We start from the raw sequence: 23358 nt of genomic DNA, 5'->3' as shown, positions 1-23358 counted from the left end.
AGCAGCCAGCTCAACAAGGGGTCGCTCCTCAGGTCTGACATTCCTTTCTCATGTGAGAAATCTCTATCTCCCACCTAGCCTCCCTTCATGCTGAGCCACACAGAGTAGGTTTCTTGATGACTCGTATGGTGTCTCACACAGGACAGGCACCTGGGACCACTGTACGTCCACCTGGTTTGGGATGTGACTCACAATCACTATTTCTCCGTTTTAAGCGTCCGGGCTCCAGTGAAAAGAGCGCATTCCAACCCAACTTCCTGGTGTTGGGGAGTAGGAGAGATGGCTTATAAGGAGAAGGACCAAAGATCAAGCAAAGGTTTTATGGTTTATGGGGAAAATGCCATTGACTAAATGGGAAGTGAGGTTTTCTTTATTTTTTTAATTTTTTAATTTAACTATAGTTTATTTACAATATTGTGTTAGTTTCAGGTATACAGCTCCAGATTCTATTACATTATAGGTTATTACAAGATATTGAATATACTTCCCTGTGCTATACAGTAAATCCTTGCCATTTACCTATTTTATATACAGTAGTGTGTATCTGTTAATCTCATACTCCTAATTTATCTCACCCCCTCCCCTTTCCCCACTGGTAACAGTAAATTTGTTTTCTATGTCTGTGAGTATGTTTCTGTTTTTTAAATAAGTTGATTTGTATTATTTTTACAGATTTCACATATAAGTGATATGTAACATTTGTCTTTGTCTGACTGACTTCACAGTATGATAACCTCTAGGTCCATCCATGTTGCTGCAAATGGCATTATTTCATTCTTTTTTATGGCTGAGTAATATTCAATTGTATATATGTGCCACATCTTCTTTATTCATTCATCTGTCGATGGACATTTAGGTTGCTTCCATGTCTTGGCTATTGTGAATAGTGCTGCTATGAACATTGGGGTGCATGTATTTTTTCAAGTTAGAGTTTTCTCTGGATAGATGCCCAGGAGTGGAATTGCTGGATCTGAAGTTTTCTTTAGATGGGGACAAATTACCAAGGGGCAAGAAGCAATACCAGAGTGTTATAACAGCCAGACATCCTTAGCATTTGACCTCACAAACTGTCTCACCCCAAAGAGCTACTCTTAGTAAGAAACAAACCTTTTCCATTTCACAGCGTGTTCTCAGGTCCAAAACCATCATCCCACAGTACATGAAAGATGGTGATGGCCCACTCAGTCTTCCCAGGTAACCACCCCATGCGCATATCTTCAGATCAGGACACCACATGCTACAGTCTGCATGCCCCTAACACCCAGACAACCATCCTCACCATCACAGCCCTCAACAAGCAATCACAGCCAGGGCTCCAGTAACACCTGAATTCCCTCCCACCTCCCGTGCTCTCTTTATGTCTGAATGATTCTTACCCACATGCTTCTGGCATGGCTATTTGTGGGGCACAGAGGTAGAAGATGGAATCTGGTTTGGAGTATTAGCTTGAAAAGTGAATTTGAGAATTCCAAGTGGATGCGTCTAGAAGATTGAAACTCAGGTTAGAGCTGGATACATTAAGCTATGGCATGCATTTTACCATCCAGAAAAAGAGTAGAGAATAAAGACAGAAGAGAGTCTAGGCTGGGGCATCACGGAATTCTAACGCTGGAAGGCCACACATGAGCTGGCAAAGCAGACTGAGATAGAGACTAGAAAAACTGGAGAAAGCAGAAGAGCGACGGAAGTTGGAAGCCAAAGGAAGAGACTGGTGCGGTGAGGAATGAGCGGTCATTGGTGCTGAACACAACTGTAAGGATGGAGAACCATCCGCTGCATTTGGTGTGTGGAAGTCACTGGTGACCTTAGAGTAAACTGCTTGAGTGAAGGGAAAGAGCTGAGTGGTGTAGACAGATTGGGTGCTGAGCGACTACAAGGTAAGAACATGGGGCCAGTGACTGTTGACGTGTCTCTACAGAAATTTGACTTTGAAGTGTACAAAGAGGGAAAAGAGGATAGTAGAAAGTGGGGTAAACAACCAGGACCAAATTTGCATGATAATGTAGCCAAATATACACTAAAAGTATAACAGAGATGATGGTCAAAGCAGCAGAAATGAAACACCCTTTCATTCCACACAGGGCTAGAGGATGAGTTGATTGTATGTGAATGCACATCTTTGACCTAAAGACCACGGTTGGTCGGGAGAACAGAAGTGCATGAGACCGAACATACGGTCATTAATCTAAATAACTGTGGCACGTGAAGAGCCGGGTGTGGGGCAGGCCTGATTCATCGAATCTTTTGGACACTTGCAACTTTCCAGTGGTCACACAGACACAGCTGAAATTCACCACTGCAGTCAAGCAGCCATAATACCCAAGAGGAAGCCAACAGCAAAGGCCCTAAAAAGCATATGTGACCAGAATGCAACTGGAGTGTGCTGAAAAACAGCTTTATTTGTGCCCTCAAACTAGGGGCTGGGTGTGGCAACTGTGCAGCTCTCCTACACATGGAGAACCACAGAGCCGTGAAGGCTCTTCAACTGTTCCAGTTACACCTCTTAGTAGAGTAGAGAAAGGACCAAAGTTAGAAGTGCTGAAATCTCTCCTGAAAAGACATGCTATGAAACAAGAAAGACTGCCTTTTCTCAGTTACATCTAATCGCTGTTTTTTTTTCTTTTACATTCTTTTATTTTACAGTCTTTGAAAACTGGTGTGTATTTTACATTTACTTTTTTTTTAGTTGGTTTACAATGTTGTGTCAGTTTCAGGTGTACAGCAAAGTGAACCCGTTGTACATATACATATATCCAGTCTTTTTTAGATTCTTTTCTCATATAGGCCACTGCAGAATATTGAGTAGAGTTCCCTGTGGTATACAGCAGGTCTTTATTAGTTATTTATTTTATATATAGTAGTGTGTATATATCAATCCCAATCTCCCAATTTATCCCTCTCCCACGTCCACCCTGGTAATCATGTTTTTTTTCCTACATCTGTAACTCTATTTCTGTTTTGCAAATAAGTTCATTTGTACCATTTTTTTAGATTCCACATATGAGTGATACCATACGATATTTATCTTTCTCTGTCTGACTTACTTCACTCAGGATGACAATCTCTAGGTCCATCCATGTTTCTGCAAATGGCATTATTTCATTCTTTCTATGGCTGATTAATATTCCATTTTATATATGTACCACATCTTCTTATCTATTCCTCTGTCGATGGACATTTAGGTTGCTTCCGTGTCTTGGCTATGGTAAATAGCGGTTCAATGAACACTGGGTGCAAGTATCTTTTCAAATTATGCTTTTCTCCAGATATATGCCCAGGAGTGGAATTGCTGGACCATATGGTGGCTCTATTTTTAGTTTTTTAAGGAACCTCCATACTGTTCTCCATAATGGCTGCACCAATTTACATTCCCACCAACAGTGCTGGAGAGTTCCCTTTCCTCCACACCTTCTCCAGCATTTATTGTTTGTAGTCTAAACGCTGTTTTAAAAGCTCATATAAAGATGTGCATAGATGAGAATGGAGCTGGTTATCTCTATTGTGTTGGTACCAAAGGCTTAGAAGTAATACTGATGAATAAATAGTTCACTGATGTTGAGATTTTAGTTAATCTTGGGGGAAGAGGATATAATAGAAGACAACATTGACCTATAGATGTGATTGCCTTGGAACCACATCCCTGCAGCTGTAGAAGTAGAAATAAAAGCACTAGGACTGGAACTTCCCTGGTGGCACAGTGGTTAAGAATCCGCCTGCCAATGCAGGGGACACGGGTTCAAGCCCCAGTCCGGGAATATCCCACATGCCGCGGAGCAACGAAGCCTGTGTGCCGCAACTACTGAGCCTGCGCTCTAGAGCCTGCGAGCCACAACTACTGAGCCAGCGTGACACAATTACTGAAACCCGCATGCCTAGAGCCCGTGCTCCACAACAAGAGAAGTCCCCGCTCGCCGCAACTAGAGAAAGCCCATGCGCTGCAACAAAGATCCAACGCAGCCAAAAATTTAAAAAGAAAAAAAGCACTAGGACCATCCACAAGAGGCATCAAGGCAATCCAGCTAACAGGAGGTAGACCAGATAAATGAACGTCCAGGCTTCACATAATGACCTTCGACTATTTAATGCTAATGGAAAACACTGTGAAGGCCTATTGATCTCATATACTTATTAACGGAAAACAGCAATGTGTGAGGCAATTGCAATGTTTAAAAGTGTGATGACAATTTACAGGTTCAAAATAAACACAAAAGAAAGACAAGTACTTAAGAGGATACATATCAAATCTTCTAAACATGACTTGATCTGCTTCGGAAGGAAAATGTCATGTGCTACAGCCCATGACGGAGGCAGGCAGTTAAAACTGACAGTTGAGGGGCTGAATGGAGAAAAGAGACCTACTGTCACCAGCCACACCCTTCCAGGTGCTCCCTTTTTTTTTTTTTTTTTTTTCGGTACATGGGCCTCTCACTGTTGTGGCCTCTCCCGTTGCGGAGCATAGGCTCCGGATGCGCAGGCCCAGAGGCCATGGCTCACGGGCCCAGCCGCTCCGCGGCATGTGGGATCTTCCCAGACCGGGGCACGAACCCACGTCCCCTGCATCGGCAGGCGGACTCCCAACCACTGCGCCACCAGGGAAGCCCCAGGTGCTCCCATTTTGTTGGTTTCTAGTTGCCAAAGAAAAAAGCAATCTGAAAGCAACTTCAATCTAGGCTGTGTTTGTATACCAGGAGGGGCCCATGGCCTGGTAACTTCCTCAGGACGAATAGGAATGGACAGACTGTCACAAGATAAGGCTCTTTTCCCCGGAACAAAGCTCATTTGTTTCAACCAGCAGGCTCCACTCCTGGAGGCCACAGCCTGGGCTGACACAGATAATTCTGCAAAGGCAGACTGCTCCCTCTCAGGGACACAAGACCCCGTTCAGTGCATCCGAACAAACGGAGGTCCCTTTATCTCCAGGATAAAGCTGGCACCAGCCTCTGCCGGGAAAAATTTAAAGACAAAATTTTCCAACACTAAGCAAATCTCTTCCACTTAACGAGCACCAACGTCTTCTAGGGCAGCTGCGACTATGTCTGTTTTACAAATGAAATCCTCAGGAACTGGCAATAAGGGCAGTGTGACAGATACCGAGAGATGTTTCTTTTTTCAAGGTATTTTCATTTGCATTAAGACAGTTTGATTTGATGTTTACAATAACTTCATGGGGGAGACATGGGAAGCACTATGGGCCAGATTTTAGGGATTTGGGTCAAAAATACTGGGCCTGCGTCAGAAGATCTGGGTTCAGACTGAACACCCATCCCAAGTGACCTTGGGCAATTTCCTCAACCTTCCTGTGACCCAGTTTGCTCACCTGTAAAGGGCAGAGAGCTGGGAAATAAAGGATTTCTATGAGAGTTAAATGCGGTCATCAAAGATGGTACTACAGTGCCTGGTACAACCCAAGTCCTCCATAGACTGTAACTGTCACTCATATCCATCTTCATCCTTATCACCACAGATGAGGCAACCCGGTCAGATCCCGTAAGACCCAACCAGCAATAGAGGGTGCAGCTCCTGACCCCCAGCCTATCACTTCTTCCACTCTACCACGCAAACAACTTAAAAAAATAGCAAAAAGGATTTTTATTAAAGGGTGGGGCTCTTGTGTTATATGTGCATTTTATATAAATGGAGGCCAAAGTCCTACAGAGAGAGTGCTAGTGTGGTTTGAAGCTTGGGCAAAGGTGAAGAAAATGATAGCGGTTTGTCCTTAGCTCTGCCCCTAATTGTGTGATGTGGAATTCAAGATGTCAAGATGCAGGAAGCTTTTTCTGCCTCTGAAACAAACAAAATAATAATTTAAAAATTGGGGAGGGGCGGTTGATCATCTATATCAAGAGGTGCAATGACAGGAGAGAACCTCACATCAGAGACCCTCAGCATCCTCCTAGGTACCAAGGTCCTATCCCGGCAGATAGCACTTTGTTACTTTGAAAGCAACACCAACAGGGCTGCCTTGAGAACAAACTTATTTCTTGAGAATATATACCTTGAGTCTTGAGAATATACACTTGTATGCATTTTATTTTTCAGATACTCAATATTTCTGAGTGCTCAAACACACTAAAACTTTCCCAGGATATGACTAGAATACATCCAGGAGAAGAAAATAAAGCCCACGAATCTATACATACTTTCCAGTACTGCTTCTTTCTGAACATCTCCATTATATCTTATGCTGAACACTGGAGGTGAATTTCACAGCCTTTAAAATCACTACACTCACTTCTGCAATAGGTAAGGATTGAAATCTCGCAGGCCGAATAGCGGGTTACCTTTATTTAAAAATATTCAGTAAATTTGATTTTTTTTTTTCTGGTGCCAACAATTAGGAATACACACTTCCTGTTTCTAAGCAATTTCAGGTTTAATTAGGATTCTCTAAGCCCCATTTGTCTTAACAGTTTGACAGCTCCGGCTTCCCCTTCCACACCCACACTTTTCCTCTTTTACACTCTTCCCCACTTGCAGTATTTTATTCTGTGTAAATGCCAGGAGGAAAGGCAAGCAAGTATAAAAGCAAATCAGATCACTTGTTTCTTCTGTGAACACGCCGCTTTCAAAGCACCTTTGATAAGAGATTATTTTCCCTTGACTGACAATGATCTCTAAGCTAATTATTAAAGTGTCTTATTTAAATGTGCATGTTTGAGGGGTTTCTATGAGAGTCGGCGATGAAACCCCCTGGAAGAATAATATGACATCACAGGGAAAATGTGCAGGAGAGCGCCCTGTTTGTCCATTTAAATTAGCTCCATCATCCATAACTAGTGTTTAAAGAGCAGAAAAGCAAGCATGATGCATAACGCATTGTGTCATGATGCATAATAATTAGGCCTGCTCCGTGCCACCCCGTCTCCCAAGACTTAAAAAGCTCTCCGAGTAAGCATTTTGTTCTAAAGGCTTTGACAAAGATGCCACTTAGGGACTTTGAAATTTACAGCCAAGCAATTTGTCATCATTTATATGAGAGAGAAGAAGGTAAAAGGAATAGAATGCCGCACAGGTCATCACTTCACAAACCTCCTGGCGATGGAAGCTCCCAGGCCTCCGCTGCAGGAAAGCAGCAGCCTGTGTCTGCGGGCGGGACTCCCTGCATGCAGACCCTCCCCATGCCACGCAGTGCTCTCCCTTTAAAAAGAAAACAAGAAAGCCACGTAACATGTTCATTCCGTGCTGAGACACGAGCAGAATGCTTTACTCCTGGAATAGGCCATGTTAACTGAGGATCTGGAAATAAATTCCCAACATATGTGCTTCTCCAGTTCACCAAGACTGGGGTTGAGGGTGGCAAGGCATTCAAGACATTCTGAATTTTAAAACATCACTTTTAGAAGATACGATAAAATCTAAGATAACGCTAAATTTATGTAACGACTAAAACAGTGCTGAACCGAAAAAGAAAATAAACGTTCTTTGGAATGAGACATCGTTATTTTAAAATGACCAATTATTTTGAAAGAGACAGCTTTTTCTGGATGTAGAAAAAAATTGAGATCTGAAGTACAAATACGACATTCCCCCCCCCCAACCGTTGAAGCGGGAAAGGAAGTCAGGATTCACAATTCAATAAGCCGTACACAGCATCCTTCCCCTTCCATCCCCCCTTCATTCAACACTGAGCACCTCCTGTGCTCGGACCACCTCCTTGGACCAGGGCTACCTGTCCAAGAAAACCTAAATGAGGAAGAGCACAGAGCAGGAAGGTGCCCAAAAGGATTATTAGGGTTAGTTGGCAAGGGTTAATGCAAATGATTTAATGAGTGAACAATTAATGGAGTCCAAAAGGCAGACTCAAGTAACCAGAAAAATTCTCTTTCAGCTAATTTAACATTTTACCATAATTGAACACAATTGCCTGGAGCCAGGGCTGTGTGCCGGGCTGCACCCAGGGACGAGCGCTTTCTGGCTCTGTGTTAATCCCTCCCAGGTGACACAGAAGTAAGTCCTGGTCACTAGAACATCTTCCTGGACCTTCACAGAGACCTGGCAGAAAAATGCAAGGACCAAAGAAGGTAACACGTGTGTACACGTTTCCAGTCGCAGCCTTATTTAGCATTCATTATGCCAAGAATTTAAAAACACGGAGCTGATGCCACATAATTGATAATTCTCACAAACTTGTATTACAGTGAACCCACTGCAGTCAATGAAGGAGAGGGTCGTGGACCATACCGTCTGGGTAAATCACACAAGATTGCATACGTACACTGATCTGCTTTGACCTACATGCTTCCTTCTAATTTCTTCTACTCTCCTCCCCATTCATGCATCTGGCATGATGGAAATTGTCTAGAGCCAAGAGGCAGGTCAGCTCGGCTTGAAGCCTAGCTCTGGCCAAATCCCATTCTGTCTTACTGAAAGAGGTCCGTTTACATCTCTCTTCCCTCTCGTCTCTCACACAACAGTTTGACAGGTGGTTGTCAAAATCCTTTCCGTTGCTAACAGCCCAAGGTTCCAAGGCTCTGAGGCCTGAATCCTCCAAATGTAGAGTGTCATTGTCAGGAATGTGCCGAGGTGGGACGGTGAAAATTTGTGGAGGAAGATAACGAACGTGTGCTGGGACAGATAAGTGAAGTTCCCTACATGTGACCGGAAATATACAAGGAACTTGGAAAACAGATTAGAGTCATAATATACATTGAGAAAAAACAAAACATCATCTTAAAGTTAAACCACAGACCATGAGCAAAGATAAAGAAAGGAAACACAAGAGTAGGGTCTTTGGGTAAGGGGCACAACGTGGCTGGAGCCCACTTCCTTCCAGGGTTTATGCCAACATTAACATCAGTGACTTCAGGGGAGTCCCTGGCGGTCCAGTGGTTAAGACTCGGCACTTCCAATGCCAGGGGCTCGGGTTCGGCCACTGGTCGGAGAACCAAGTTCCCACGTGCTGCACGGCACGGCCAAAAGAATTAAAAAAAAAAAAATCAGTGACCTCAGAGGTTTGAGTGTGGGAACTATGGCAATAACTTCTCTAGAACATAATAATAGATCACATTTTATTATGTCTTTAACTTAGTAAATTGCTTCAAAATCGATCAATAATCTAGTACAGCAAATATCTTTAGCCCAGCGTAGCCAATGTGTTTAATTTCTTGAATCATCTTCACTGTTTGGATATTGTCAAGTTGTCATTTTTGACTTTTACATCCTACCGGTCAGGACACTTTCAGTTTTGTCCTTTTATCTCTCTTGCACAACCCTTACTCAGCCCAAGGGCTGATCTTCTCATGCCATTGGTCACTATAGCAACAGTGCAGCTAAATTTTTACCTTCCCACTTTCCCATCATTCCTTCATGCCGCTTTCAGAATATCTTTCCAGAAACACCATTCAACAAGTCACCACAGCAGAATGTAAAAAACAGAATCATTCTTCTTAAGAAGAGAAAATATGGAGTAAGAAATGGAGGTCTTTCCTTAGGAGATGTCTACTTTAATTAAAGGAAAACGGCAGCAAATCGCTTGGACATTCAGATGTGTTGCTGGGAAAGCTAAAAGATACTGTGTGTTTAGAAGTCAGAGGACTAAATTATAAATCCTATTTGCTCACTAAAAGGGTTACTGTGAAGGTCTCAGGTAACACTAAATTTGACTAGGTTATAAATTTGATTAATAGTAAAGACCATTTTGTTTTCCTTGACGCTCCTCATGTAGGTGGATAAGTACCCTATTCTGGTCAAATCATCTTAGCACAGATTTTGCCTTTACTCATTCTATCTGCAATGTGAACCTCTATGCGTGCACAGGTATCAAGGTCTGTGAAACGTACTTGAGAAAATTATGGAAATCATAAAACATGGCTGGTGTTAGAATACAGAAAGGTCATAAATGTTACCTTTTATAAATCTCTTCATTTCATTCATTCGTAACCAACAGGGAACTCACTGTCATCTTTTCCTGCCTCAAACTAAAACCCTTTATCTACACGTTGTAAAACCTTAGTGCCAATTCTGCAGCCTCCAGACCACAGCTATTTGCCACAAGCATGAATCCTGTAGAAGTGCTTCTGACCATTTCTAAATGCCTCACTATAATGTGAAACTGCATTTCCCCCACTCAACCTTGCTCTGAGAGTCTTTGAAGGCTTCTTCTTGCAGCCTGAATTTTGTTCCTCAGCCACCTATAGACCCATGGATCAGTCTCCAAATTTACAATACTCACCCCTATTTCCAAGCCTGCAAGCTGGACACACACACACACACACACACACGCACATACACCATTCCTGCCAACACCCTGCCCATTCATCAAATTGCTGTCCAGCACTGATCTATGTCCTGTAGGAGTCTGCTGAAGCCACTCCTCTTCCAGGAAGCCTTCCTTGGTTTCAGCTAACAGAGCTTGCTCCTTCTTCTATTTTTAAACTAAATGTCTTTTCTGAACCATCAGCAACCCACTTTTTAATTTAACTAAATTAGATTATCCAGTTTATCTCCTTATTTTATTAGTTTATAATACCTCCAATTTAAAAACACCTTGTATATGTCACGGTTTCCCATTTAAATGGCCAACTCCTTAAGGACAGAAATCTTTATACTTTTCTTACCTTATTCCATATCCCCAAAGGGCATAAAGTAAGCATAGTAAATATTTTCAGGTTAGTTAAGGAACATTCTCCTTCTCAGAAAGCCCATTTATGCTTCAACACATGTTTTATGTTTATGCTGGTTTTATGTCCAGTCCTTAGTTAACACTGGTAACATTCTGTCGCTAAGGATCAGCGGCTGCAGGTAATGCCAGTCAGTCATGACCACAGCTTTTACTCCTTACTCCTCATCTCAATGTTCAGTTTTGAAAACACAACTCTTTATCAGTAAGTACAAAAGCAAAGGAGGTTTTAATAAATTTATAAGAAATAATGTTTAATGTAAGGACACAGGGATTGAGCGTGTGCATGAACCAGTGCAGATAGTGAGGACAGAAAGGAAGAAATAAAAGGAAATGAAGAAAAAGAAAGAAATCATATAAAAAACCCTGTAAGGTGCACACACAGAAAAATGAGATCGAGAATGCATAATATGAACTGAGTTATAGATTATTTTGAGGTTGAAGATATACTAACTTGGATTCTGCTGAATCTAAATTTGACTAGTTTAAGAGACTTTCGAAACTCACAACATGGAACACAGTTTTTAACTTACATTTTTAACCCCATCATAGATTTCTATGGTGCACAGTATATAAATCAGAGAAAATGTTCAGGTGATGACATTTTAAAGTTGTTGCATGCTAAGGTTAATTTAGTTGCATTGCCTGACAGAAATTATAAATCTCCACTGTGGTGATTACCCCTTCCTTTTCTGGTGACTTTAGAACCCAAACAGGTTCTCACTAAAGGGAACCAAAGTTTAGCTCAATTACCTATAAAGCAATGAATGCACAGTGGTAGCTACAGTGGAACCTTAACCCAAATTCACTGTCAGTTTTTAATTTTTGTATATTTTACTTTCCAAAGGGATACAAAAGCTGTAAGAGAGTAAATTTTTTAATGTGTTATTTAATTTCTTATTTGTTGATTGAAGCTGATTAGTTAATCTTTTGGGGTGTGCCCTCTGATTGTGGTCCAGTTTTCAGCATCTCTTGGGTTATGTTGTGATAACTAAGCTACAGAATGGCTCTTATCACATGCTATAAAATCTCCTGTCAATGATTCCATTCCGGCATACAGTTTGCAGACAGGCAAATTTCACGGTCTCAAGAAAAAAGGACTGAAGGGAAGTAGTATGGGCAGTAATTAAGCAGACATGGCTATAAACCTATTTATGCCTTTAGTTTACCAGTAAGTTCACATAGTGAGATGCTCCCATGGGGATAAGCTAGACTTGACTTTACTCACAGTCAAGCCTGGATTGTCCCCATCCATCTCCCTCTTATCCCATCCCCCCCATTGGTACCCGATCATCCACCACCATCCTGGTGGCCGAGTGCTTCCTTCCTGCACCACTGGAATAGCCTTTGGTTACACGTCCACTGAGTCTCTCTACTCTGCAAACTTTCCTGTGCACCAGAGCCAAAATACTGCATCGGCTGCTCACACGACTTTGAGATCATAGTTTTAACACATAACTCTTACATTAAATGTATTTGAATTTGAATGTGAATTCAAATGCATCCATACCCCGCCCCCTGACCCGTTTTCAGACGTATCTTCCACTGTGATGTGCACAGAAACTTAACGGAGCCACTACATGTGCCCCACCCCCATCCAGGAACCTCTCTACTCCTCACCTTGACTCTGGGTGATCTCTCTGCTGCCCACCTTGTCCAATCAAACACACACACACCCTTAAAAGTCCAGTTTTGAAACCTCCTTCTCCTTGAAGGCCTTCATAAACAATCAGAAGTTGTATCTGCTTCCATAAACACTACAGAACTTTCTCTGTATGTCCAGCATGGCAATCATTACCATGTCCAGCCTTTTTACAGTTGTAAACTTGTCCTATCTTCCTTGGGACTTTGCCATGACCTATACAACAGGAAATGGCCTTATTTTTTGCACAGTCCTCAGTATAATGATTTTCCATCATTTATTCATTCAACAAATGTTTATGGAGCAGCCTCCATGCCAAGCCCTGTTCTAGGATCTGGAGATACTGTGGTGGACGATACAAAATCTCTGATTTCTGGGAGCTTACAGTTTAGTGCACATAATAGGTGCTCAGTAAACATCTGTTAGAAAATTGCTGAACCAAATATTTTTGTATTTCGCAAAATACTTGTGTTATTTCTATCATTACATAGCTATTTGATGAAGATTTTTTTAAATCAAGATATTTTCACTGTTATGCCTCTAGGAATGGATCACACTTGAAAATTCTAGGGCATAGGCTTGCTGACCTTTCAATAAATAGGAGCGTCCAAATCTTCCACATGAAGTAAACCTGGCATACAGGGAGGGACTGTCACTCCATCAGGGGGTAAAAAAGAAATTGAATCAAAGAAAGAGCAATGACTTCAGGCCCATAAGAGTCATACCCCTCTAAACACTCATTACTTAATCATTTATTCAGTAAATACTTATTGGGCATCTGAAGTCTTTAGCAACTCTTCTAGGTGCCCACAATGCAGAGGTGAGCACGACAGTCAAGGTGACGAACCAACAAATCACTGTATTATTCCAATACTCATTGCTACTATGAAGAAACACACGGCACAGCAAGGAGACACAGAATTATCCAGGAGCCACTTTATTTTAGATCAAGTGGGAGGCCTCTCTTAGGACGTGATATTTGGGCAGAGGACTGAATGAAGGGAGAAAACAGAGCATAGAAAGGTCTAGGGTAGAGCATTCCAGGAAGAAAAAGTAGTGAGTGAAAGTTGTTGATAGAGGACAAGGTCAGAATGCTGGAGACACATGCAGAAGGCCAGTGTGGCTGAAGTGGGGGGAGTATGACGTGGCCAGCTAGACTCAGATCTCAGAGGGCCTTTTATTTATTTTTTTTTAAATTTTTTTGCGGTACGCGGGCCTCTCACTGTTGTGGCCTCTTCTGTTGCGGCACAGGCTCCGGACGCGCAGGTTCAGCGGCCGTGGCTCACGGGCCCAGCCGCTCCGCGGCATGTGGGATCCTCCCGGACCGGGGCACGAACCCGTGTCCCCTGCATCGGCAGGCGGACTCTCAACCACTGCGCCACCAGGGAAGCCCTCAGAGGGCCTTTTAGGTATAGTAAGGAACGCTGGGTTTATTTTAGGGAAGACGGGACACCCACACAGGCTTTGAGCAGAGGAGTGGCATGACCTGATTTATAATGTAAAGAGGTCTCTCTGGCTACTGGGTGGACCTCCAACTGCTGAGAGCACGAGTGGAAGGTGGAAGCAGACAGACCCGCTGGCAGGCTGTTGCAGAGACCACTCCAGGCCAGCGAGGAGACTGGCTTGAACTGAAGTGGAGGTGGATGAAACAGTCATATTCTGAGGGCAGAGTTGATAGAACATGCTGGAGGGTTGGATATGAGATGTGAAGGAAAGAGAGTAATCAAAGATGACCCCAAAGTTTTCATCTTGAGCAGAAGATCTCTAGCGATGCTCAACTTGGAGGGCAAAATCCTGAGACAGGAGCAGGTATGGGGAGAAGCACCCAGGAATTCTGTTTCAGACAGGCTAGGGTCTGAGAGGTCTAGAAAGATCTCTAAAGGGAGATGCTGAATATGTCGCTGGACTTGAGGGCCTGAGTGTGAGCTCTGGGGAAGTCCTGGATAAAGATGTGAATGTAGATGTCATCAGCATACACATGATATTTAACGCCTCAGCCTAAAGTCAGTCATATAGAGAGGAAGTGCAGTTGGGAAAGCAAGGGGAGGGGAGAGATGGGGAGACAAGGGGAGAGAAGAGGGCTAAGGACACAGCCTGGGGTACTGCATCATTTATCATTTGACTAGAGAGGAGAAGTTAGCAAAGACAATAAGAAGCAGAAACCAGCGCGGCAGAAGGGAAACCTAAAAAGCGCGATATCCAGGATCCAAGCAAAGATGTTTCAAGGAAAGAGTGATCTGCAATGTCCAAAGCTGCTGACAGGTCAAAGAAGATGAAGATTAGAAATACAGAGGTCACAGGTGACATTGTCAGAAGCAGATTCAATGGAGTCGTGAAGAGGACGCTCATCGGAGAGCATCTAAGAGAGACAAGAGAGGTGAAGGCGTAACGTGGACTCCGACAGCCCTAGTCCAACTGTGCCCAGACCAGCTGCTTGTTTCCTGTCTGCAATCAGACAAGTACAGAAACTGACGTGTTGCTGCACCTCTCAAGTGCGTGATCTGCACCCTCTGTTCTCGGTGAGTGGGGTACAACACTCGGCGTGTCCGGCAGGACTTCACATCCACCTGCAGCTGACTGGAAACAAAAACGAATCCCGCACCTCAGCTAACTTGAGAAACAGTAGTTTATGCAGCTCTCTCCAGTGATTTTGCTACAAAGAGTGTAAGAGAGTGAGGGAGGTGAAGGAAATGGTGACAAGAGTGGGGTGTTTTGTATGTCAGTACGTTTACGGGAGAGATCGTCCGCTGCTGGTGTGTTACCCAGAAGAGAGGAAAACGGGGAGATATTGAGGATGAGATCATAAATGTGAAGGCAAAGTCCTCACATGGCTGGGACATGATGGGATGCTGGACATGGGTGGAGTTCTCCGCCTTCTACGCAGACAGGCTGGTACTTCCACTGCCAGGGGAGGGAAGGCAGTGCATACAGGGATTGTGGTGTAGCACCTGAAATTAAGGTTCAATGTTAAGTGTTGTCTCGACATCTGGCAAAATTGGAAGGGCCTCAAATGGCTTATCTGCTAGCTCCCCTCTCTCCCTCTGCTCCCACAGAAGTCCCCTCTAAATGACCCTCCTTATCACGGGACCAGGCACAGTGTCTGCTTTTTCCTGAGTATCAGGCATTAGTTTCCTGCTAGCCTGTGGAACTATTCAAACAAGCCAATGTCATCCTCCTGCAGGAACCAGGGGGCACCTCACCCTAGTGATAATACAAAGCTCCTCCCCCAGCCCCTGGTTATTCACTCTGTTCCCAAATGCAACCCCCGTGTGTCCTCTTCACCTGGGCTGTAAGTATACATGACTAAAATACTGCTATCATTCTCACCTGTCCAGGAGCTGGTGTTCAGTCACCCCCATAACTGAATCCCTCCCTCACCAGTGGGGTACAAAGGGAGTCATCAAAACAGGTATAGACATAAGCAGGCTGATAAACTGAGTGTGAGGGGAGGGAAAGAGATATTCCAGTAGTTTACTTGCGTCTTCTGATATCTTGCTAAGAGAAATGAGGTCATTGACTAAGAGTCTGGAAAGGGAAGGGGAGTTGGAGGTTTTGGGAGGAAGGAGAAGGTGTGAAATCCTCTTCCCACAGGAACAGGAAGCAACAGGGCAGTCAAGTGGGATTGAGGGCAGAGCTAAGGGCTCACTTGGGGTCTGTGGTCACAACGTAAAATGAGACCAATCAGAAGGACAGTGTAGTTTCTGCAGTCCAGCTCCCCCTGCTCTGATGAGGCAGCATATAGGCTGGTTTGGGTTTCATCAGGTGGCTCCTAAAATCTAAAGTCGCTGACACAAGGGGAATCTGGGGCAGACACGCGCACCTGTGTGAAATGGGTCAGAGCGGAAGCTTGCTGGAGCGAAGACACACAGCAATGCCAGCCATCCGCTGAGGCACAGACAGCTTCCAAGATCACTACAGAGTGTAGCCACCTTGCATTGTCCACTGGAATTTGGAAGGTTTAATTTTTAGTCCAGACAGCATGGAAGTAGACACAGGACACAGGACACACGCTGCACCTTGGGAAGAGAAGGTAAGCAGTGCTTCGCAACATGGGGCGGGTGGCAGGTGCTTGGTGACGTTTTGGTGGCTGAGTGTCCGGTCTCAGGAACGAGATTCTAGAAATATGGTGATTAAAACAAACCGACCCTGACACTTCCAAAACTGTACTTGCACCGCCACATTCTTCCAGCATCTTCCTTCAAAATCCCTGACAAAAGCACTGTTTGCTCTCTGGCCCATTCCCACTTTCTGGCATAACTCATATTTCCAGCTCCCCAGACAACTACTGCCACTTAAAAGAGCGGGCTTCCCTGTTGGCACAGTGGTTAAGAATCCGCCTGCCAATGCCAGGCGACACGGGTTCGAGCCCTGGTCCGGGAAGATCCCACATGCCGCAGAGCAACTAACCCTGTGCGCCACAACTACCGAGCCTGCACTCTAGAGCCCGCGAGCCACAACTACTGAGCCCGCATGCCGCAACTACTGAAGCCTGTGTGCCTAGAGCCTGTGCTCCACAACAAGAGAAGCCACCGCCATGAGATGACCACGCACCACAACGAAGAGTAGCCCCTCTCGCCGCAGCTAGAGAAAAGCCCACGCATAGCAACAAAGACCCAACTCAGACATAAGTAAATAAGTTAATAAATTAGCTAAAAAAAAATAGTGTGTGTGCTCAGGAGCTTGTCAGTGGATGAGGACTGCATGGTAGCCAAGTTCTGGAACTAGATGGCCCAGGGTCAAAGCCTGCCTTCAGCACTGGCTGGATCCACGACTTTAGAAGAGTTACCTTACCGCTGCAAGACTTGATATCCCCCAAGTGTAAAATGAGGATAATATGAACAAGTATCTCGAAGACTCGTTTGAGGATTAAATGAGATGATACAATAAAGCACTTAGCCCAGTTCCTGGCACATATTAAGACCTCAATCAGTATTAGCAGTTATTATAGTCACATGCATTCAGCGCTCCATAAAAAAGTGACTCTGTAGGCATCTTCGTAGCCATAAACTTCAGGTTACTTACTTAGCCAGTAGAGAAGATGCCAAACATCTTTTAATCTCTCTTCAGTCAGGCCCTCCTTGGGACCACAATCCAAGGTTCAAGACATGGCTAATTGGACAGGATTGCAGGAAAATTCCAAAATAGGGGTCTAATGGGGGATCCAGGCCATGACTCGGCTAGAACCTCACACTAATGAACCCCAGGCAGTGTGTTTAGTGCAAGGAGGTCACCCAGACAATATACAGAACTCCATGACCTCGCGACCACCACCTAAGGGAAGCCTAGGCCATCCCAGCTCTGAGGGCTCACAGAGCTGGTTCATCACACCTGGACAATGGAATTTCCTACACTCCACAGAAGACAAATAGGTCATGTGTGCATATTACCTAAATGTCAGAGAACAATAAGAATGTTACCACCACATGGTACATATGTGCACACACACACATGCATGCACACATAGGTATTACTCTTATCATAATAACTTCCATTCAAGCTCAAGAAGTAAGACTGTCTAAGTATTATTTTCTAAACTCTTCAAGATATGCGTCCCGTGGATACTTCGGTAAAATAATTCAGCTGCGATGACAAGATTCAGATGTGTAGGCACAAAACTGATTTGTGTCTTTTTCATAAGAGCCTCAACCAATGCGAAACTCGCATCTAATTTCAGTCTCCAATTCCCAATTGCAACAACATTTTTTATTCTATATTTTGGCATTGAGAAAATAGTGTTCAGTTGAGGATAAATGAAATATAATGCAGGGAACCCTCTTGCCTGTTGGTGGGAATGTAAATTGATACAGCCACTATGGAGAACAGTATGGAGGTTCCTTAAAAAACTAAAAATAGAACTACCATATGATCCAGCAATCCCACTACTGGGCATATACCCAGAGAAAACCATAATTCAAAAAGACACATGTGGGGCTTCCCTGGTGGCGCAGTGGTTGAGAGTCCGCCTGCCGATGCAGGGGACACGGATTCGTGCCCCGGTCCAGGAAGATCCCACATGCCGCGGAGCGGCTCGGCCCATGAGCCATGGCTGCTGAGCCTGCACGTCTGGAGCCTGTGCTCCACAACGGGAGAGGCCACAGCAGTGAGAGGCCCGCGTACCGCAAAAAAAAAAAAAAAAAAAAAAGACACATGCACCCAAATGTTCATTACAGCACTATTTACAACAGCCAGGTCATGGAAGCAACCTAAATGCCCATCGACAGACGAATGGATAAAGAAGATGTGGTTCATATATACAATGGAATATTACTCAGCCATAAAAAGGAATGAAATTGGGTCATTTGTAGAGATGTGGATGGACCTGGTGACTGTCATACAAAGTGAAGTAAGTCAGAAAGAGCAAAACAAATATTGTATATTAACGCATATATGTGGAATCTAGAAAAATGGTACAGATGAACCGGTTTGCAAGGCAGAAATAGAGACACAGATGTAGAGAACAAACATATGGACACCAAAGGGGAAAAGCGGGGGTGGTGGGGTGGTGGTGGGATGAACTGGGAGATTGGGATTGACATATATACACTAATATGTATAAAATAGATAAGTAATAAGAACCTGCTGTATAAAAATAAAATAAACTAAAATTCAAAAAAAAAAAAAGAAATGTAATGTACTTAAAGACAGACACACGATTTAAACTTGGGGGTTGGGGAAGACCCCACCATGTAATATGAATGTAATATAAATGTTATCCTCCTCCAATTTCACTCTTAAACACACCAACAATAGAACATAATACCAGGAAATAGTTCCACCACTGAAGTGGATAAAAGTTAATTAACCTGTCTCCTACTTACTTAACTCAAATAAGTGAATGGGGGTCGACAAGGAAAAGTAAATGGGTTTTCCCAGTTTACACACTGATTCTTAAAAGCTGACATGCTGCTTTCTCAGAACAACTCTTTATTGCTCAACTTTAAAGCAAATTTAATGTCATTATTTTCAAAGTTTAAAAAAGTCAAGTGAATCAACGTGCCTTTGTTTGGAAGATTTGGGGACGCTACTGATGTGGAGTAAGCAAACCTGTGACTTGAGACCACATGGGCTCAAAATGCCGCGATCGAGCCACGGGTCCCATTGACCTCAGGCTGATGATCCGCATCTCCAAACCCTGGTCTCAAATTCTGTAAAACTGAGATGAGGGCTTCCCTGGTGGCGCAGTGGTTGAGGGTCCGCCTGCCGATGCAGGGGACGCGGGTTCGTGCCCCGGTCCAGGAGGATCCCGCGTGCCGCGGAGCGGCTGGGCCCGTGAGCCATGGCCGCTGAGCCTGCGCGTCCGGAGCCTGTGCTCCGCAACGGGAGAGGCCACAACAGTGAGAGGCCCGTGTAAAGCAAAAAAAAACTGAGATTAAAACTACTTATTCATTCAACTGTTTGAGGATGAATGCAGGCCATATATCGGTGCGGGTTTGTAAACAGACATGGACTTAGGCCTCATTCTGCCTTTTAACAGCTGTTGGGTCCATAGCACTCACTTAATCTCACCTCCTTTACGATGGTGATAACAATACCTACCTTCCCACAAAGCTTCAAGCATTACAGGAAATACCGTGGACACTTAAAGCAGTATCTCGTATCTAGCAATAAATAACGTCAGCTATTATTATTGACGTATCGTCACTATTATTACTAATAAACATAACAGCTGCATATAACATAATAAGCCAAGTGCCTGCACACTCTAGATGCTCAATATGTGTACATTTCCTTTTACTCTAACCCTTTTTTTTTTTTTTTTTTTTTGCGGTACGCGGGCCTCTCACTGTCGTGGCCTCTCCCGTTGAGGAGCACAGGCTCCGGACGCGCAGGCTCAGTGGCCATGGCTCACGGACCCAGCCGCTCCGCGGCATGTGGGATCTTCCCGGACCGGGGCACGAACCCGCATCCCCTGCATCGGCAGGCGGACTCTCAACCACTGCACCACCAGGGAAGCCCCTCTAATCCTTTTTTTATGGGAAGAATTACAAGCAGAATTTCTTTCTTCGAAGAAGACGAAGAGATTCTACTCTCTCAAATGACACTGCACAGTTTCTGGAGCAGGGGGATGTGAACATTTAAGCAGGTATTTACTCCCTATGTTAATTAATTCTTATGGCCCAGCAGTTCTTAGGGGGAGGTATGGGGGACCAGTGATATATAGTATCATCTGCTGGCCCGTTCTTAAGTGAAAGATGCCATAAGTTCCAACGATATCAAAACACATGCACATTTTGATAGGAAAAAAACAACTATACATAGTCTAAATACATTTCTGGTAACCAGACTATCCCATTATATGAATGTAAAGGGCAAAAAAAGCAAAGGGTATAAAGAAAAATCCAATCATTGCTAAGCTCACTGAACCACAAAAATGAGCCGTGGCAACCTTTTACCGTAGAGTAGAAATCCATTAATAACAACACTGCCATCCATATTTTTCACTCACGTTCTTCCCCACACATTCGAAATTTTCTTATATCAGAGAGCATTTCATAAGCATTTAACTCAACAAACCTCAGAGTCACCCAAACTAAAGTGCTCCTCTTGGAAAAACAATCTCACTACGTGAACTCAGGGATGAACAGAACCACCCTAAGCTATGGTGTTAAAACACAAGGCAAACAAAAACAAAATGGCGGTCTCCTTTTTTAAGGACGTACACACTTGAAATAAACGCAGAGACACCCCTCCAGGACTACCACAGACACAAGAGGCTTGTGTTCACAGGACACGTGGAAACGAGAGAGAAATGCAAACAGGGAAGTCTCCCCGAGAAAAAGGCTGGTGCCCTTTGCAGTCACACAGCTTCCTCCTCCGAGTTTCTCTGCATCTAATACCTTCAAATAATGGGTGCTTTCTAACCAGGGTTTCCATTTCCCAGGGGCTTCTGCCATCCAGCCTTTGCCTGGGAAAGCAAGTGACACAATACCCCCTCTCCCTTTGCCAGGCAACAAAGAGGATTTGCACTGCCTTGAAAACAGAAATCAGCATCTTCAGGATGAGCAGGCCTCTGTCGGCCTGCAGCGTAGGGCACTCGGGCACAAAGTAACCAGGCGAAAGAAAATGCATTCCGAGCGGTTAGCACGCAGGGTTCATCGAAGTATAATTTAACCATCTGATCAAACACTAATTAGCATAATCACTTGAGGGGAAAATGGCTGGAGGAACCCAGGAACACCTTGGTATCTGTGTTCTTAGCGACTGATGAAAAAGAAGACACACAGATTGGGGATTTGTTTCTTTTTGTTCATGGAAAAAAATAGTAAATAAAGCTTAAACAAGCATCACCAGCTCTGGTTTTTGCAGCCAAAGGAGTTACAACTGAGATTCGGAAGAAACATCTTTGCTTTCTCTCCAGCATCCACAGAAAAGCACAAAACCAATCTTACACTTTGCAGCAGCGTGGCTCTAAACTACGTAACTTTGTGTTTCTCAACCTCAGCACTATGGACATTTTGGACCAGATACTTATTTGCCGTCGGGGGGCTGTCCTGTGCGTTGCAGGATGCTGGGTAGCATTCCGGGGCTCCACCCACTAGTGATGCCGGGGGCATCCCCTTCGCCCCAGAACGGTGATAACAAAATGTTTCCAGATGTTGCCCAATATCCCCGAGGGAGTGGAGCTGCCCTGGTTAGAATCCTGTTTTAACTGAAGAACACAGTTTGTCAGGAGCACTAAAAATGATCAGATCATAAGAGGAGGGAAGGAGTCTTGTACTCCCATCTGCCAAAAATAATGAGCCTCTAATAATAATTCCATGGAATTCCATGGAGTTTACTTTATATCTGATGTCTTTGTTTAGAGCTTTATAATAACCCATAACACCTATGCTTGTGCAATTTGGAAAAAATAATTATAAATACCAGCCTCTCCCCATTCAGAGATTTCTAGAAAGACACAGCTGACTTCCAACAGGCAACCCCTGAGGGGGATACCCACAGGCAGAAAGAACACCATCCCTTGCTTCCAGACTTCAGTGTGTCCTGAGCAGCTGGGGAATCACAGCAGTGTCCCTCCACCTGCCCACATCAGGGCAAACCACCTGTGACTTAGGAAATTAATAGAGGCATAGAAGGCCTCCAGACCCCAGGGAAATATCACTTTCTTCCTACACTCTCATTGTAGGCGTGGAAGCCCTGATATTTGCTCCCAGTTCCTAAGGAGGGAGAGAGGAAGGTGTAAATGATGACAAGTGAATAAATACAGAAATCCCCTCCGTTTCTCACAAATGCATCTCCACTACCAATAGATTCATCGCATTGCCTTAAACCGCCTTGGCCATTAGTCGGACGGTACCTAATAACATTCATTCTTACGGAGAGGTGGAAACCTAAGGGAAAAGTACTCAACACTTACTAAAGTATGCAATAAATATTTTCTGTGGGTTAAGGTGATTTGTTCTAATAATAAATTTGAGTCCCACAGTCCCTCATTTCTATTTTTCTAAGGAAAGTATTTAACCATCTACAATCACTCACAGATCTCTCAAAGGTTATTAAGCTTGCTGGTGGAAATACTTATGACCTTTCCATGGAGGACATATGGAAAAAGGCTGCCCTCGTCTGCTACAAAATTTAAGAGAGAGCAGTCTGTCCAAGTGGCAGAGGCCATGAATACTCCAAATCAGAGAGGAATTGTGAGCTATTTTAAACGAATATCTTCTTCTGCAAAGCCCCTCTGGCGGAGCTTATGACTTCTGAACACAAAGCCCTCCCCGCTTTCTAAAGGAACAGAGGGGCAGGAGCTCTTTGCTGCACAGGAATAGCGTCTACCCCAATTCAAGGACTTATGAGCAAGCAGAAATTACATTTCGTCAGCCCACAATGTCTTTCGTACCATTTTTCTTCTAAAGCTAAAAATCAAAACAGCCACTCTGAAAGAATAATTTCTATAGTGAATCACAATAAAATCGCCCAAGGATTATAACATCTAACTTGTTTCAGATGCCCAGGAGGGAAAGATATTTTTAATATGATCTAAAATAGGATCTCAGGACACAAAAAGTTATTTTTAAGGTTCTGAATTTAGGCCTCTCTCCAGCACACGTTCACGTCTATTTTAGTTCAAAAAATCAAGGACGTGGTGTTTTGAAAAGAT

At 43.9% G+C, this 23358-nt stretch overlaps 1 protein-coding gene across 6 annotated transcripts in view; it reads right to left on the bottom strand.

Annotated features, from left to right (window-relative positions):
- Positions 1–23358, bottom strand: part of DSCAM (DS cell adhesion molecule) — a 752061-nt gene that overhangs the window by 717884 nt on the left and 10819 nt on the right. For 4 of the 6 annotated variants that reach the window (XM_060297782.1, XM_060297783.1, XM_060297785.1 and 1 more), the window contains exon 1: positions 7030–7122. The exons of the other annotated variants lie outside the window; for them this stretch is intronic. In XM_060297782.1, the coding sequence (XP_060153765.1) occupies positions 7030–7120 (91 nt within the window). In that variant the 5' untranslated portion in view covers positions 7121–7122. Of the gene's footprint in view, positions 1–7029; positions 7123–23358 lie in introns of those variants that run through there. 6 annotated transcript variants of the gene reach the window in all.

The sequence above is a fragment of the Globicephala melas genome, chromosome 4 (genome assembly GCF_963455315.2).
Source record: "Globicephala melas chromosome 4, mGloMel1.2, whole genome shotgun sequence".
Lineage (NCBI taxonomy): Eukaryota > Metazoa > Chordata > Mammalia > Artiodactyla > Delphinidae > Globicephala > Globicephala melas.
The sequence above is the reverse complement of the archived record's forward strand: the minus strand, read 5'-3'. Positions and strand labels throughout refer to the sequence as shown.